This window comes from Muscardinus avellanarius (assembly GCF_963383645.1).
Source record: "Muscardinus avellanarius genome assembly, chromosome: 19".
Taxonomy (NCBI): domain Eukaryota; kingdom Metazoa; phylum Chordata; class Mammalia; order Rodentia; family Gliridae; genus Muscardinus; species Muscardinus avellanarius.
Window position 1 is genome coordinate 33,857,551 of NC_137805.1, and position 16,209 is coordinate 33,873,759.

General features: G+C 48.7%; 1 protein-coding gene across 1 annotated transcript; it reads right to left on the reverse strand.

The window, feature by feature from the left end:
* Positions 1-954: 954 nt before the first annotated feature.
* Positions 955-15,849, reverse strand: ZSWIM3 (zinc finger SWIM-type containing 3; the record flags this gene model as incomplete). The annotated part of the gene is made up of 2 exons (XM_080716675.1): positions 955-2,887; positions 15,695-15,849. 2 exons carry the CDS (start codon positions 15,847-15,849, stop codon positions 955-957), a joined length of 2,088 nt encoding a protein of 695 aa, XP_080572801.1.
* Between the last annotated feature and the right edge of the window lie 360 nt (positions 15,850-16,209).

The following is a 16,209-nucleotide window of genomic DNA, read 5'->3' on the forward strand; positions in this document are numbered from 1 at the left end:
CATAATCCTTTAAAATTATGTTAAAATTAACACAATCTTTTATTTTTTATTATTTATTTGTTTTGTGGTACTAGAGATGGAACCCAGAGGCTTTCTACCTCCGGGCTATACTCCCAGACCTATTTTATATTTTATTTAGAAACAGGGTCTCACTAAGTTGCTGAGAGCCTCACTAAGTAGCTGAGGCTGGCTTTGAACCTGCGCGATCCTCCCGTCTCGGCCTCCCAAGCGCGGGGATTACAAGCGTGCGCCACCACTGCCCGGCTAACACAGTCTTTTAAAATGAACAAATCCACCCATGGCTGGGGATGTAATTGTAGGGCACTGACCTTGCACGCACAAGGCCCTGGGGTCAATCCCAGCAGTACAAAAATATAAGTAAAAGTAAATCCACCCAAGAGCATCTACTTCCTGACAACAGAGTCAGGAGTCCTGCTATGCGACTCCCCTTCCTTCCTTGATCAAGTAGAGCACATTACCTCTGCTTATTTGGTTTTATTTTAAAAACTTTATTTAATAAGAATAAAAATAAGTACAAATAACAGATTCTTCATAAAGAGCAGCAAGTCAAGGGCCACCTCTCTCTCTTTGTTAAGCCCATCTTATCCCATCCTATCCTGGGCAGACGTTCATCTCTGGAGGGTGAATCGGATGTCAATTCAGGGGTTAGGAGAGAAAGAGAGGTCACCTTTCAAGCATGGAGACAGCTTTGGCCTTGAACAATAAATGAGGTGCCCACGGAATGCCTAAGGTAAGTAGGTAGGGCTGAAAAGGGACGGATTCCAAGGACTATCACACAGTGCAGCCCCTCTCCTCCCTATTTTAACAATCTTCCTAGCCCTACCGAGGAGGAAGACATTGGTTACAGCACTGATCCCTGACATGACCCGCCCTCTTTGAACACTCAGATTTCCAAGCAGAGGGGTTTGGTCCAGTGTCTGAGTGCACTGAGATTCAATTGTGAACTGTGGCTTCAGTAGGAGGGAGTCCCTCCCCTTCCTCCTGTTTCCCCCAGAGGAACGGGAGGCGGCCCACATCCTTGAAGTCTTCCGGCTGCCGAAGGAGCTCCGGTGGCTGGCAGGGGTCGGCCCAGATATCCACAATCTTGCGCAGGGTGGAATAGCGCTCCTCCAGCTCTGGCCCCTCGGTCTGCATTAGCAGGTTTGCTAGCTCCCTGCTTAGGTCCTGAATCAGGTCGCACCGACCTTGCTTTTCAGGCTGGTCTGTGTTTGGGACCAGACCACGGTCCTGGAGCTCCCCATTGGGCCCAAGGAGGTGCTGGTACTTCTTCTGCCACCGGCGGCACACCATCGCTTCGCCCACAGGCTGCTGGCTGGTGTGCAGCAGGGCTAAAATGTGCCGGCATGGCAGGTGGTACCACTGTTGAAAGGAGCAGCTGCAGCTACAGCCGTCCTTGCTCACCTGGTGAGAGTCCTCTAGCAGCTGAACGTCCACTGAGGAGCCGGCCGTGTCCAGCAGGTGGGTGGAGTTCTGCACCACCTCCCACTCTCTGTGGCACAGCTTGTAGGCGAGTTCAGAGCCGCTGTGGGTCAAGGTGTCTAGCATGCCACCCGGGGGGAGTTGCACCTGGGGCTGCCGCTGCAACTCCGGCGGTGCGTCTGGCTTTGTCCCCTCCACGGGGAGCCTGGTGGGGCTCCCTCGACAGAGCCTAAAGGGCTTCTTGGCCTTCGGTGGCATGCTTGGGGGCCGGGTTCTCTTTAACTTGGGAGGAGCTGTGGGTAAGTTCTTCAAACCCTTGGTATTAAAGAAGTCTATGTAATCGATAAAGCGGAGGACGCAGTCCAGCAGGGACTGCTGTTCCCGAAAGAGGCTTGACACCTTGCTGGTGACAATGTCCAGGCTGTCCATGTAGGTGTTACACGCGTGCAGGCCCTTCCTGACGTGCATGTACCACAGCAGCTCACAGGAGAACCAGTGGGACTGCAGGAAGCTGAAGAGCTCCTCGTCGAGGAGGGCTTGGGACATCTGGCAGAGATTTTTTAGGCTGGCTTCGGAAGTGACGAACACAGCCTCCCGCAGGGCTTCCTTCATGAGCCTTTTAAAGGATGGATCCGCTGAGCTGCGATGCAGCTTCTTCTCCAAGAGCCGCGTCGTGTGGTAGATGGAGAGGAGGATGCGGGCGGCGGGGAAGATCTCCTGCAGGACGGCCCGGTGAGGGAAGGCGGGGTCCACGAAGACCACCTTGACCTTGGGCCAGTCCGAGTTGAATTCTGTGAAGATGCTCAGCATCCTGGCCACAGCCGAGGCCGTCTCGGCCTTGAGGACGGCGAAGTGCACCACTCGGCTCTCTCGCTCCTTGTTCTCCGCCAAGAAAGCATAGAGGACGTGGCCCTGGGCGTTCTCCACCCGGTGCAGCAAGAGGTTCTCTGGGAAGCGAACGAACAGGTCGCCCATCTTGCTGCTCTGGAAGCTCAGCCGGTCCAGGTCCTGGCTGGTGCCCACGCTGAAGGAAGCCATGGACCCCTCGTCTACCTTAAGGAAGTTCTTCATGGCCTTTGCTATGTTGGCCAGGTCAGAAGAAGTAATGCCCTCCTGCTCTGGCTTTGAGGGCACTTGACCCTTATCCGGGCAAAATGATGGCTCCACCGGGGATTTCTCGGCTGTGTCAAAGCCGTTCTGGATCGCGGGCCGCACAGGCTGGAGCTGCTGCAGACACGCCGTCTTTCCGGCTTTGCCAACGGCGTCACCTCCAGGAGCAGCAGTTCTGGAATCGACATGCACATGCTGGGTGTTCAGTTCACTGACAAACAGTCTATCTAGTTTCTCGTTGTAGCGCAGGAGCAAGTACGCTGGGCACACGTCCGCCTCTCGTGTTCGCTTCCTGTTTGACTGGGTCCGAATACAGACAAATTTCACCTGCATGTATCTAGGGAAGGTAGAGGAAGAGTGAGAAAGGTGCTGACTACCCCTCTCTTCTCTAAGACCCAGTAGGGATTCGTGGTGTCTGGTATGTGTCTACTGCCCTCCGTTTCCTCCACAGCAGCCCCAAGCCCCAGCTCCTTGCAGGCTCTGGTGCCATTACTGAATGCCAACGTTTCAATCTGAGGCAGGAGACAGGGGAAACGGATCTGCACCAGCAGCAGCAGCAGCATGCCCAGGAAGGTCACAGGTTCAAGGCCAGCCTCAGCAGTTTAGTGAGGCCCTCCACAACTTGGCGAGACCCCATTTCAAATTAAAAAAATAAAATAGGGCTGGGAGTGTAGCTCAGAGGAGAATGTTCCTGGGTTCAATCATGTCCCCTTCATCCCTGTTTTTTGAGCTACTGCCTTCTCGAGACAGCGAGAATAAAATTAAAGTTCTAAGGATACTGGGCTAGATCAGGGTTATCCACTGAGCTATCCAGGGCCTTCTGAGGATGGGGTATACCTGGGTTTCCTCCCGCAAAGCAAAGATCAGATCTCTGCACATCTTCCCTTTAAAGAAAAATGTCCACACCCCAAGTGTGCTTTGCTTTGTTTTGTTTTTGGTGGTACTGGGGTTCCTGGAAGCCCTTCTACCTCCAGGCTACACTCCCAGACCTATTTTAAACTTTTTTATTTGGAAACAGGGTCTCTGGCTGGCTTCGCCTCCCAAGCACTGGGATTACAAGCATGCGCCACCACGCCCGGCTCTTTGTTTTGTTTTGTTCTTTTTCGGTGGCTGAGACTGAATGGTTGACCCAGGGCCTTACACATGCTAAGACACTTGTGATCGTCCTGTCTCAGCCTGCCAAGTAGCTGGGATCATAGGCTGAGCCACTAGGCCAGCTCTGTCTCTTTCCTAGACCTGTTCAACCCACGCTTTCAAGCCCATCCAGTTCTTACTGGATGGAAAAGCAATTGTGGATGCCCCAAGCCAAAGGAACTACCCGTTTCTGAATTTATAGCATTTGTCCAGAAGGCTTAGCAGATTCTCTGGGTGGCAGTATACCTAGGGGTGAAATGGGGGACACTGATGACTGACTGCCTGGATTCGAGGCTCTGCCACTCAGAAGCTGTTTCAACTTGGTAAGTCACTCCACCTTTCTGGGTGCAGTGTGCTCAGGGTAAAATGAGACAATCTCATCTGGGAGCTTCGGTGCACACCTTTAATCCTCGGTAATCACGGGTGAGGTAAAGCAGGGTGTGGTGGCGTATACTTGTAATTCAAGTTCTTGGGAGGCTGAGACAGGAGGATCATAGGTTCAAGGACCTTGTGGTGGTGCACGCTTGTGATCCCAGTACTTGGGAAGCGGAGACAGGAGGATTCAGGTTCATGGCCAACCCCAGCTACTTAGTGAGGCCCCGCACAACTCAGTGAGACCTTGTTTCAAAATAAAAAATAAAAAATAGGGCCGGGGTTGTACCTTGGAGGGAGAATGCTCCTGGGTTCTATCCATAGCACCACAAAAAAGAAAAAGAAAGAAAGAAAGAAAGAAAGAAAGAAAGAAAGAAAGAAAGGAAGAAAGAAAGGGAAAAAAGAAGAAAGAAAAGAAATGAAGCTAGGTACAGTGGTACAGGCCTGTAAGCCCAGCTACTTGGGGGCTAAGGCATGAGGGTCACAAGTTTGAGTGCAGTCTGGACAATTTAGCAAGATCTTGTCTCAAGATAAAAAATAAGGCCGGGTGTGGTGGCACACGCTTGTAATCCCTGCGCTTGGGAGACTAAGACGGGGATCATGCAGGTTTGAAGCCAGCCTCTGCTGGCTTAAGAGACCCTGTTTCCAAATAAAATATAAAAAATAGGTCTGGGAATGTAGCCCAGAGGTAGAAGACCCCCGGGTTACATCCCCAATACCAATAAATAAATAAATAAATAGGACCGGCAGGTAGCTCAGTGGTAGAATGCACTGGGCTCCACCCCCAGTACTGCAAACAAACACATGAATGAATGAATGAATGAATCAAGTGAGATGGGTTCATGAGGATTAAGTGAGCCACAGGTAAAATATTTAGCCTAGAGCCGCGTTGGCCTCTTATCTAGGCTGAAAAGCTAGCTGCTGTTCCTGGGGCTCCTGCACCCTGCAATCTGCTGGATGTTTATGCAGTGCCCTTCCAATTGGATGGGATGTCTTCAAGTATCGGGACTCAATTATTCCCTAGCACATTCCTAATACCTAACACAATACTATGATATACTGAATGGATGAGTCATGGACCACCAGCAGGTGGGATGGGTCACGCCCCTGCCTCCTCAGGGGAGTGGTCCGGCCTGAAAACCAGGGTATGGGGAAAAAAATCAGCCCTTGGCACAGCTTGGGAGCCCGCCTACACTTCTCCAAACACAAATCCAGCCTGTCCTGTTTGCCTACCCTGTAGGGCAAGTTTAGGAAAACAGGATATGTCAGTCCAATGATGCCACAGTGGAGGGCCTGGGGCTGAGGATGTCTGCAGGCCGTGTGCCCGGTGTCCCGGCGGTGCCATCTCCAGCTCTGGCCGGGAAGGGCAGAGGCAACCCCGCGCGACGGTGTTCGCATGGCCAGCAGAGGGGACCGCGGTGTGTGCTCTGCCCAGCTCCCCGGTCTTATACCCACTGTCTCTGTCTCGGTTTTTACATCTTAGAAAGACAAGGTGTCCGAGACTTACTGTTTGCCAAGAGGTGTCCTGCTTCTGGGCCTCTGCCACATTTGTGCCTTTGTTTGAAATAACCTTTCTGTCTTTCTTCATCTTCAGGACTACACGCAACTATCATCTCTCCTAGGAAACCTTAGTCAGGAACATAGATTGGCCCCTAGCTGAACAGCTTAGCCTAACGCAGGCTCATCAGATTATACTGACTGGGCTGAGGGTGTAGCTCAGCAGGAGAATGCTTGGTTACACCCAAATTCTTAAAAAATCACACACACACACACACACACACACACACACACACACACACACACAGGCCTTATGTGCATTTAGTGATATTTATTTTGTGGTGTTGAGGATGGATCGAGGACACTCTGTCATTGAGTTACATCCCCAGCTCTTTTTATTTTTATTATTACCATTACTGTTACTATTTTTCTGTTAGCTTTTTGATTCTTTATTACTCAAAAAAGCCTCGTTTATTTAGCTTTCGGACTCTGTGCTTGTTCCCTCAACACTTTCATGACGATTCTCTGCTCCTCAGTAAGGAAAGCTCGCCTGCTCCTGTCGCGGGCACACTTGGTGACAGGGGACGCCGAGCCCTGCTGACACGCATTTTGTTTTAGACGATCTCCTAAGAGCCTCAGCCTCACAGCTCGAGCCCCACACAGCAGGCCTGGGCACACAGCACATGCAGATCTGGGTATGTCCCCCACCTTCTTGATATAAAGGTAAACGATTCTGTTACTAAGGGGTTCGGGACAGCCTAGTTTTGTTAGACGCTGTATTGTAGGAAAGCCTACGGCGATCTGCCAATGCTGGACCATTTTAAGTGCCACCGGACGCTCTCCCGGGAAGAACAACAACAACAACAACAACTACTACCACTACTACTATCATTATTATTATTAATTTTTGCAGTAGCAAGGATCGAACCTAGGGGCATTCTACCTCCAAGGTATACATACCCCCAGCCCTATTTTTATTCTTTATTTTGAAACAGGGTCTCACTAAGTTGCTGAAACTGGCTTCAAACCTGTGATCGCCCTGTCTTACCCATTTAAGTACTGGAAATGACAAATGTGCGCCACTACGCCTGGCCGGGCATTCTTTTTAATTCTTCCTTCTTACCTATGTGCAGTAAGTTTTCTTCTTTCTCCCTTATTTTCTATGGGGGGTGGGGGGGTAGTGCTATGGATCAAACCCAGGGCCTTCTGTATGCTAGGCAAGTGCTCTACCACTGAGTGACATCCTGAGCCATCATTTTTATTTTTTTTTAAACAGAGTCTTGCTAAAGTGCTGAGGTTGGCTGGGCGTGGTGGCGCACGCTTGTAATCCCAGTACTTGGGAGGCTGAGACAGGAGGATCACAGGTTCGCGGCCAGCCTCAGGTACTTAGTGAGGTCCTCTACAACTTAGTGAGATCCTGTTTCAAAATAAAGAATAAAAAACAGGGTTCTATTTCTATTACTATTACATTTTACAGAAGGAAAATGGGCTTAAGGAGGTTCCCGGGATGAGAATGTAGGATTTAATCCTCCATCTAAGCCAGGTGTGGTGGCACACGCTTGTAATCCCTGTGCTTGGGAGGCTGAGACATGAGGATCGCACAGGTTCAAAGCCAGCCTCGGCTACTTAGTGAGGCTCTCAGCAACTTAGTGAGACCCTGTTTCAAAGTAAAATAAAAAATAGGTCTGGGAGTATAGCCCGGAGGTAGAAAAGCCCCTGGGTTCCACCCCCAGGACCATGGGGGGGGGAATCCTCCAGCTAAGACCTGAGCATCTGAGATTTGAACTAAATTGGCTTTGTGCATAGTCTGACTAGTTCACTATTATTCTGCCTTTTTTCCTTTAAATATTCCTCCTTTCTCTGAATTCCCTTTACTACCCGGTGGTGCACGCACCTTCATCCCGGTACTCAGAGGCCCTCCCAAGAACTGGGCTCACAGGCATGTGCCACCATACCCGGCTAAGAGGCGGGGGTACTGAGGATTGAGCCCAAGGAATGTCTACCATGTAGGTATATACCCAGCTTGCTTGCTTGCTTGCTTGCTTGCTTTATTTATTTATTGGTACTGGAAATTGAACCCAGGGACAGTCTATGTCTGAGCTACACCCCCGGCTCTATTTTTTTTTTTTTGTCTGAAACAGGATCTGGCTAGGTTGATGAGAGTCTTACTGGTTACTGAAGCTGTTCTTGAATCTACCATCCTCCTGTCTTCGTATCCCAAGTGCCGGGTTTACAGGTGTGCAATACCACACCTAGCTTCTCTCTTTTTTGCTTTGGTACTGGGGATTGGACCCAGGATATTCTATCTCTGAGCCACACGCCCAGCTCTTATTTCTTACAGTATTGGGGACTGAACCCAGGGACATTCTACCTCTGAACTACATACCCAGATCTATTTTATTCTATTATTATTATTATTATTATTATTATTATTATTAATTATTGCAGTACTGGGGATGGAACCCAAGGACATTCTAATTCTCTGAGTTACACCCCCAGCCCTGTTTTTTATTCTTTTTTGGAAACAGGGTCTCACTGAGTTGCAAAGGGGCCTCCCTAAGTAGCTGAGGCTGTCCATGGACCATGATCCTCCTGTCTCAGCCTCCCAAATGCTGGGATTATAAGTGCCCGGCAGGGTTGGATCTTTTAGCCTCATCCTGCAACCTCCATCAGCCAAGAGAGGCTGAGGTTTAGAATGATCATCAATGGCTAATGACTTCATCAGATGGGCCTGTGTAATGAGACCTCTATAACACCAAAAGGACAAGCTTCAGCAAGTTTCTGGATACTGAACAAGTGGAGGTATCTGGAGGGTGGCATGTACAGAGAGGGCATGGAAGCTCTGCAACCCTTCGCCCGTCCTTTGCCCTATGCATCTTTGTCTGTATCCTTTGTAATAGTATTTAAAAACAAACTGGCCAAAAGCTGGGCTTGGTGGCACAAGCCTGTCTTCTCAGAACCAGGGAGGCTGTGATAGGAGGATCTCTGGACTGATGCTAGTCTCAGCAACTAAGCAAGGTCCTGTTTCAAAATAAATATACAAAAAAAAAAAAAAGGTCAGCCGGGCATGGTGGAGCACACTTGTAATCCCAGAGCTTGGGAGGCTGAGACAGGAGGATCGCACAGGTTCAAGGCCAGCCTCAGCTACTGAGTGAGGCTCTCAGCAACTTAGTGAGACCCTATTTCCAAATAAAGTATAAAACAGGTCTGGGAGTACAGCCCGGAGGTAGAAAAGCCCCTGGGTTCCACCCCCAGTACAAAAAAAATAATAATAATAATTAACAAAAAAACAAATAAAATAAAAATAAAAAAGGTCTAGGGTGTGGGGTGGAGGAAGAACACCCCTAGGTTCAATCTCCAGCATCACGTAGGGCCTCACTAAGTTGCTGAGGCTGGTCTCAAACCTGCGATCCTCCTGTGTCAGTCTCCCAAGGACTAGGATTACAAGCATGGGCCACCACTCCTGGCACAGTAATTTAAAATAAATAATAAAAAGGGCTGGAGCTTAGTAGTAGAGCTCGAACCCAACCAATATGCATAGGGCCTTGGGTTCCTTCCCTAGTACTACACACACACAAACACCACAAAAAGAGCCAAAACCAAAGACAGGGAACCCCAACCGAAAACAGATTCGCTGTTTTTATTGTTCGCTTTCAAAATCAAAAACAAAACGAATCCCACCCTCCATTCTGTTTCTTTCGGTGCCTCCAATCTTCTCTCCTGCTGCTCCAGCAAAAACCCTCCCTTCTGACACGCGGGTCTCCTCCCCGCCTCGTGTACACACACGTCACTGCCTTCTAACTGAAGCACACTGCGTGAACATCTGCACGACTCATAGCATTTTCCCCTCGAGAATGTTAATCCTGCGATAGGTGGGACAATCCCTTAAAGATGTCCTTATCCCAGTGCTAGAACCCGTGAATATGTTGGGTCACACAGCAAAGGGGAAGTAAGGCTGCACGCTGGGGGCGTAGCTCAGCGGTAAAAAGCATGTGCTGCTTGCAGACACAGGTCTGGATTCTAATCCCAAGCACAGAAGAAAGACAGGGAGGGACGGAATAAGATATCCTAATTATATAAGTGAGCCCAGTATAATCACATGGTGGCACAGGCCTGTAATCCCAGTACTTGGGAGTCTGAGACAGGAGGATCACAGATTTGAGGACAGCCTCAGCAAGTACTGAGACTCTCATCAGTCTAGTAAGAACCTGTTTCAAAATAAAAATAAAATAGGGTTGAGGTCGAATGCCCTTAGGTTCAATCCCTAGTAACACACACACACACACACACACACACACACACACACACACACACACACACACACACGGACTAAGAATGTAGCTCAGTGCAGGGCACCCCTGGGTTTAATCCCTAGAGAGGGTTGGGTTGGTAGGAGATGAAGGCAGGAGAATGGCAGGTTTGAGGGCAGCCTCAGCAAGTAGTGAGGTTTATCAACCTAGTGAAACTGTTTCAAAAATAAAGCCCTGAGTTCAATCCCCAGTACCCCCCCCAAAAAAAAAAGAAAAACAAAATAAATACACCTCCCGATTCTTCCTGCCTTTGTGGGCCCAATTCAAGCCTCCTTTTCTCTTCCTTCCCTAGTGCACAGTAACTTTTCTCTTTTCCGAGTCCCTGCAGCACCTATTTTCCTGAATTGCATGTTTAGCACTTGATGACTCACTTACTGGACAGTTATTAAGTGCCGGCTATGTGCTAGACCACGGGATGGCTACTGAGGGTCTTTAGGGGTAACTAAAGTTTTTGTATTCCTCTCACTACTTCGAAAGGTGCTGCCGCATGGGATAAAACCCAAACGCTCACAACGGTGCCTAATAACCCTCCAAACAGACCGTAGCTGACTTCATCGCCTGCCCAGTCTGGCAGCCCGGACTCCAGCACCTTCTTTTACACACCTGTGTCTTTGTTCAGCCGGTTTTCTGCACAACTCTTTCTGGACAAGTTCTTCCAGGCTGCACACCAATCACTGACCTCCTCCTCTGGCCATTTACATTTACCCAGAGCCCGCAGCAACCGCCAGCCCCAGCATGAACCCTTCCCCACCTCCTCGGCACTTGTGGCTTCCTTCTTTGCACATCTCTTTTGTAGCATTTATCACAGACGTGGTTCCCAGACACTTACAGTAGGCAAACCATCAGGTCTCTTATATAAGCAGTGGGTGTTTGCATACAACCTCCCAATCCTTGAAATCGCCTCTAGATTCATGTACATCTAATACGATGTAAATGGTATGTAAATCCTTGTGTAGAGACCTGGGACAGGAGGGAAGAACTGGGGAGGAAAGAGAAAGTGACTCCTAGTGGGTGCTGGGTTTCCTCTGGGAGGGTGAAAATGTTCTAAAATTTTGGCGATGGTTGCACAACTTTGCAAATATTCTAAAAGCCACTGAATTGTATAATTAATCAATTTATTTATTTATTTATTTATTATTTGCGGGTCTGGGGATGGAACCCAGGGGCATTCGACCTCTGAGCTACACCCTCTGCCCTATTTTTTATTTTTTCTTTTGAAACCTGGTCTCACTGCGTGGCGGAGGGCCTCACTAAGTAGCTGAGGCTGTCCGCGAACCGCGATCCTCCGGTCTCAGCCTCCCGGATGCTGGGATTACAAGCGTGCGCCACCACGCCCAGTTCTGAAATGTACACTTTAAATGGGTGAAACGGGTATGGTAGTACCTGTAATCCTAGAACTTTGGAAGCTGAGACAGGAGGATTGCAGGTTTGAGGCTAGACTCAATAATGTATTGAGATTTTTGGCAAACTAGTGAGACCCTGTTTCAAAACAAATAAAAAAGGCTGGGTATGGTGGTGGATGTTTATAATCCTAGTTCTTGGGATGTACTGAGACGGGAGGATCGAAGGTTCACACCAGCCTCTGCTACTTAAGGAGGCCCTGAGACCCTGTTTCAGAAAAAAAATTTATATATATGTAGCTCAAAGGTAGAATGCCCTGGGTTCAATCCCTAGTACCACAGAAAAGAAAGGGGGTCTGGGGGTGTACAGAGGTAGCATGCCCCTGAGTTCAATCCCCAGGGCTAAAAAATGAATGGATGAAAGAAAGAAAGGAAAGGAAAGTGAACTCTAGGGTATTTAAAATTTTTTTTAAAAATGTGGTACTGAGGATTGAACTCAGGGGCATTCTACCTCTGAGCTACACCTCCAGTCCTATTTTTATGTTTTATTTTTGAAACAGGGTCTAAGTTGCAGAGGGCCTCATGAGGTTGCTGAGGCTGGCCAAGAACGTGCCAGCCTCCTCTCTCAGCCTCCTAAGTACTGGGATTACGAGTGTGCACCACCACACCCAGCTGAATATTTTAAGTTAATATCAATAAAGTTTTATTTATTTAGTTGTATATGAGATTGAACTATACCTCAGCCTTTTTTAAACTTTGGAACAGTGTGAGGCTGGTCTTGAACCTGTGATCCTCCAGTCTCTGCCTCTCAAATACTAAAATTACAAGTGTGTGCCACCATGCCCAGTCAACAAAATTTTTATTAAAAAAAAAATAGTTATGCAGAGCATTCTGGCGCATGCCTATAATCCCAGTACTTGGGGAGCTGAGAAAGGAAGATTGCAGATTTGAGAATAGATAGCCTCAGCAAATAATGAGACTCTCATCAACCTAGTGACCTAGTAAGACCCTGTTTTAAAATAAAAATAAAATAGGGCTTGGGGTGTAGCTAAAAGGTTGAATGCCCCTAAGTACCAAAAAATTACACACACACACACACACACACACACACACACACACACACACTGCAATATGTAAGGACTAATGAGAAGAAAATAAGAAAATCTGTGTATATTCAGTAGACATTTTTTAAATTTGTATTTTAATCCTATACTAGTTAGCTTACCTAAACCCAAAAATATCCTGCTACATACTCTTTGAGGGTAGTTTGGATATATATTCAAAAGGTAACCTGAGCCATGCGCCTATAATCCCAGTAGTCGGAAGGCTGAGACAGGAGGATTGCAGATATGGAGGCCAGTGGGCTGTAATTTAGCAAGGCTGTTTCAAAATAACATATAAAATAGGGCCGAGGGTGTGTGTCAGTGGTAGAACACCCCCAGCTTCGGCCCCCAGCACCCCTTCCACACAAAGATAACCTGCTTCCCTAGTTGGGAAGAAGACAACTCAATCCAGGTCTCAATCTTAGAAATACTTTGACTTCTAAACACTCAGAACACCCCTAGTGTTCCATTCCCAGTACCACAAAAATGTTTTAAATTGATTCTCAATTTCTCAAAAAAGGATAAACTTAATCTACTTAAGGTCTGGATTTCTGACCACAAAGTTCTAGCAACACTAGACCTGTATTCCATATGGAAGCCATCGGCTGACTGATTAGACGGGTCCTGCTTTTCATTTTATACACTTCTGTTGTACCTAGCACACAGTTCTGGTATTCGCTATTCTATCATCCTTTTTCTTTTTTTTTCCCGATTTATTTATTTATTTATTTTTGCGGTACTGGGGATGGAACCCAGAGGCATTCTACCTCTGAGCTACACCCCAGTCCTATTTTTTATTCTTTATTTTGAAACAGAGTCTCACTGAGTTAAAAACGGCTTCACTAAGTGGCCAAGGCTGTGAATGGAGATCCTCCTGTCTGTCTGTCTGTCTGTCTGTCTCTCTCTCTCTCCCTCCCTCCCTATTTCTGTCTCTCTCTTATTGGTACTGGTGATTGAACCTTTTGAGCTACACCCCCAGCTCTATTTTATTTTTTATTTGGAAACAGGGTCTTGCTAAGTTGCTGAGCCTGGCCTTGAACCTGCGATCCTGTCTCAGCTTCCCAAGTACTAGGATTTCAGGTGTGCGCCACCACACCCAACTTCATTATCCATCATCATTTTTTTCTTTTTTCTTTTGGTGGTACTGGGGTTGCTGGAAACCCTTCTACCTCTGGGTTACACTCCCAGACCTATTTTTATACTTTTTTATTTGGAAACAAGGTCTCTCAAGTCAGCACGGCTGGCTTCCAACCTGCGCGATCCTCCTGTCTCTGCCTCCCAAGGGCGGGGATTACAAGCGTGCGCCACCACGCCCGGCAGTCATTTCTCTTAAAGTATAATTAAAGGTGAAATTTTCTTACGCTAGACTGTTCCACCTGAGCCCCGATGGCAGTTGGGTGGTTTCCCACACACCTCTAAGCCTGTTCCCTCATCTGTCAAAAGAGAAAGATAACATTTATCTATAATTCTGAAAACAGCACTGCATGAATAAAGTAAAACACTGCTTGGGACATGGCAAGTGTTTGAAAAACTGGTTTTCAGGAGGCTCAAGAACTAATTACAAACTTAAGCAATGAAGGAACCAACCAACTAACAAATGATTATGTTACTGCTTTGAAAAGACGAGAGGGAGGAAGGAAATGATCGCCAAGAGGGAGGAAGGAAATGATCGCCAAGCTGGCTCGCTCTTTCCTTTCTTTTCTTATCTTTTATTTTCTTTTTGGTACTGGGGATTGAAGCCAGGGGCATTCTACTTCTAAGCTTCAACCTCAAGCCAATTTTATTTTTATTTTGAAACACGGTCTCACTAAGTTGTAGAGGGTCCTCAAGTTTCTGAGGCTGGCAGCTAATCTGGGATCCTCCTGTCTCAGCCTCCCAAGTACTAGGATTACAGGTGTGCATCTCCATGCCCGGCCGAATCCAGGGGCATTCTACCTCAGAGATATATCCCCAGCCCTTTTTATTTTATTCTTTGGAAACAGGGTCTAAGTTGCTGATAGCTTCGCTAAGTTGCTGAGGCTGGCTTTGAACTTGGAATTCTCCTGTGTCAGCCTCACAACTACTGGGATTACAAGTGTGCTCCACACGCCCAGCGCCAAGGCGTTTTTATACATTTGTGCAGGCCATACTTTGTGCCTGGAGTACTGCAGATGCCTGATAAAAATTATAGAGGGAGGGAGGGAGGGGGAAAGGGAGGGGGAAAGGGAGAGAGAGAGGTAAACTGCAGTTACCACAAATATCAAAAAGGCTTGTGGATAGAGGAGTGAAAGGAGGTGGGTGACCAGAAGGCCATGTCTCTGGAGGGTTCCCTCTAATTTCATCAGGCACACAGCGGACCTGCTGAATGAACACCAAGGCCCAAAGACATTTCCTCTTCTTCTTCCTCCTCTTCCTCCTCCTTCTCAATGAACACCAAGGCCCAAAGACATTTCCTCTTCTTCTTCTTCCTCCTCCTCCTCCTCCTCCTCCTCCTCCTTCTCAATGAACACCAAGGCCCAAAGACATTTCCTCCTCCTCCTCCTCCTCCTCCTTCTCAATGAGCACCAAGGCCCAAAGACATTTCCTCTTCTTCCTCCTCCTCCTCCTCCTCCTGCTCCTCCTCCTCCTCCTTCTCAATGAACACCAAGGGCCAAAGACATTTCCTCTTCTTCCTCCTCCTGCTCCTCCTGCTCCTCCTCCTCCTTCTCAATGAACACCAAGGCCCAAAGACATTTCCTCTTCTTCCTCCTCCTCCTCCTCCTCCTCCTCCTCAATGAACACCAAGGCCCAAAGACATTTCCTCTTCCTCCTCCTCCTCCTCCTCCTCCTCCTCTTCCTCCTCCTCCTCCTCTTCCTCCTCCTCCTCCTCCTTCTCAATGAACACCAAGGCCCAAAGACATTTCCTCTTCTTCCTCCTCCTCCTCCTCCTCCTCCTCCTCCTCCTCCTCAATGAACACCAAGGCCCAAAGACATTTCCTCTTCCTCCTCCTCCTCCTCCTCTTCCTCCTCCTCCTCCTCCTCTTCCTCCTCCTCCTCCTCCTTCTCAATGAACACCAAGGCCCAAAGACATTTCCTCTTCTTCCTCCTCCTCCTCCTCCTCCTGCTCCTCCTCTTCCTCCTCCTCCTCCTCCTCTTCCTCCTCCTCCTCCTCCTTCTCAATGAACACCAAGGCCCAAAGACATTTCCTCTTCTTCCTCCTCCTCCTCCTCCTCCTGCTCCTCCTCTTCCTCCTCCTCCTCCTCCTCTTCCTCCTCCTCCTCCTCCTTCTCAATGAACACCAAGGCCCAAAGACATTTCCTCTACTTCCTCCTCCTCCTCCTCCTCCTCCTCCTCCTCCTCCTCCTCCTCCTCCTCCTCCTCCTCCTCCCCCCACGTCCCCACCCTTCTGCCCCGCCCGCCCCGCCCTTACAGGATGTCCTCGCGGATGGAGGTGCCGTGGTTGAGGTTGTGGAAGCGGACGGAGACGCAGTCCCTGAGAATGAAGGAGCACCTGTTCTCCTTTTTGTAGGCGCTGAAGCATTCCTTGAAGTCCTCGTACGTCTTGAAGCAGCTACCCAGCTCCATGGCCGCCCCCTCAGCCCGAGCCAGATGCTGGCCCCAGCCTGGGCACGAATTCACGCCAGGGGTCAGAGGTCACACTGAGTACCTACGGGCTGGCATGGGGCCAGGACGCCGTGAAGGGCAGCCCCAATGGCGTGTTCTACTACGGAGCTCAGGAGGAGCCCCGGGGCTGACGGACTCACACGAGGCTGGGGGGCGTCTTCGCTTTCTGACATAGGGGAAATGACACTCAGCTCTTAATATTCAGACACAAAGCTCCGCCCCTCGATGTGATAGCCAATCACACCAAGGATTCCCAGTGTGGCATTCGTCTTATCCAATCACTAGAGAAAGAGGGCCAGACCCACTCGGGAACTGACAGGA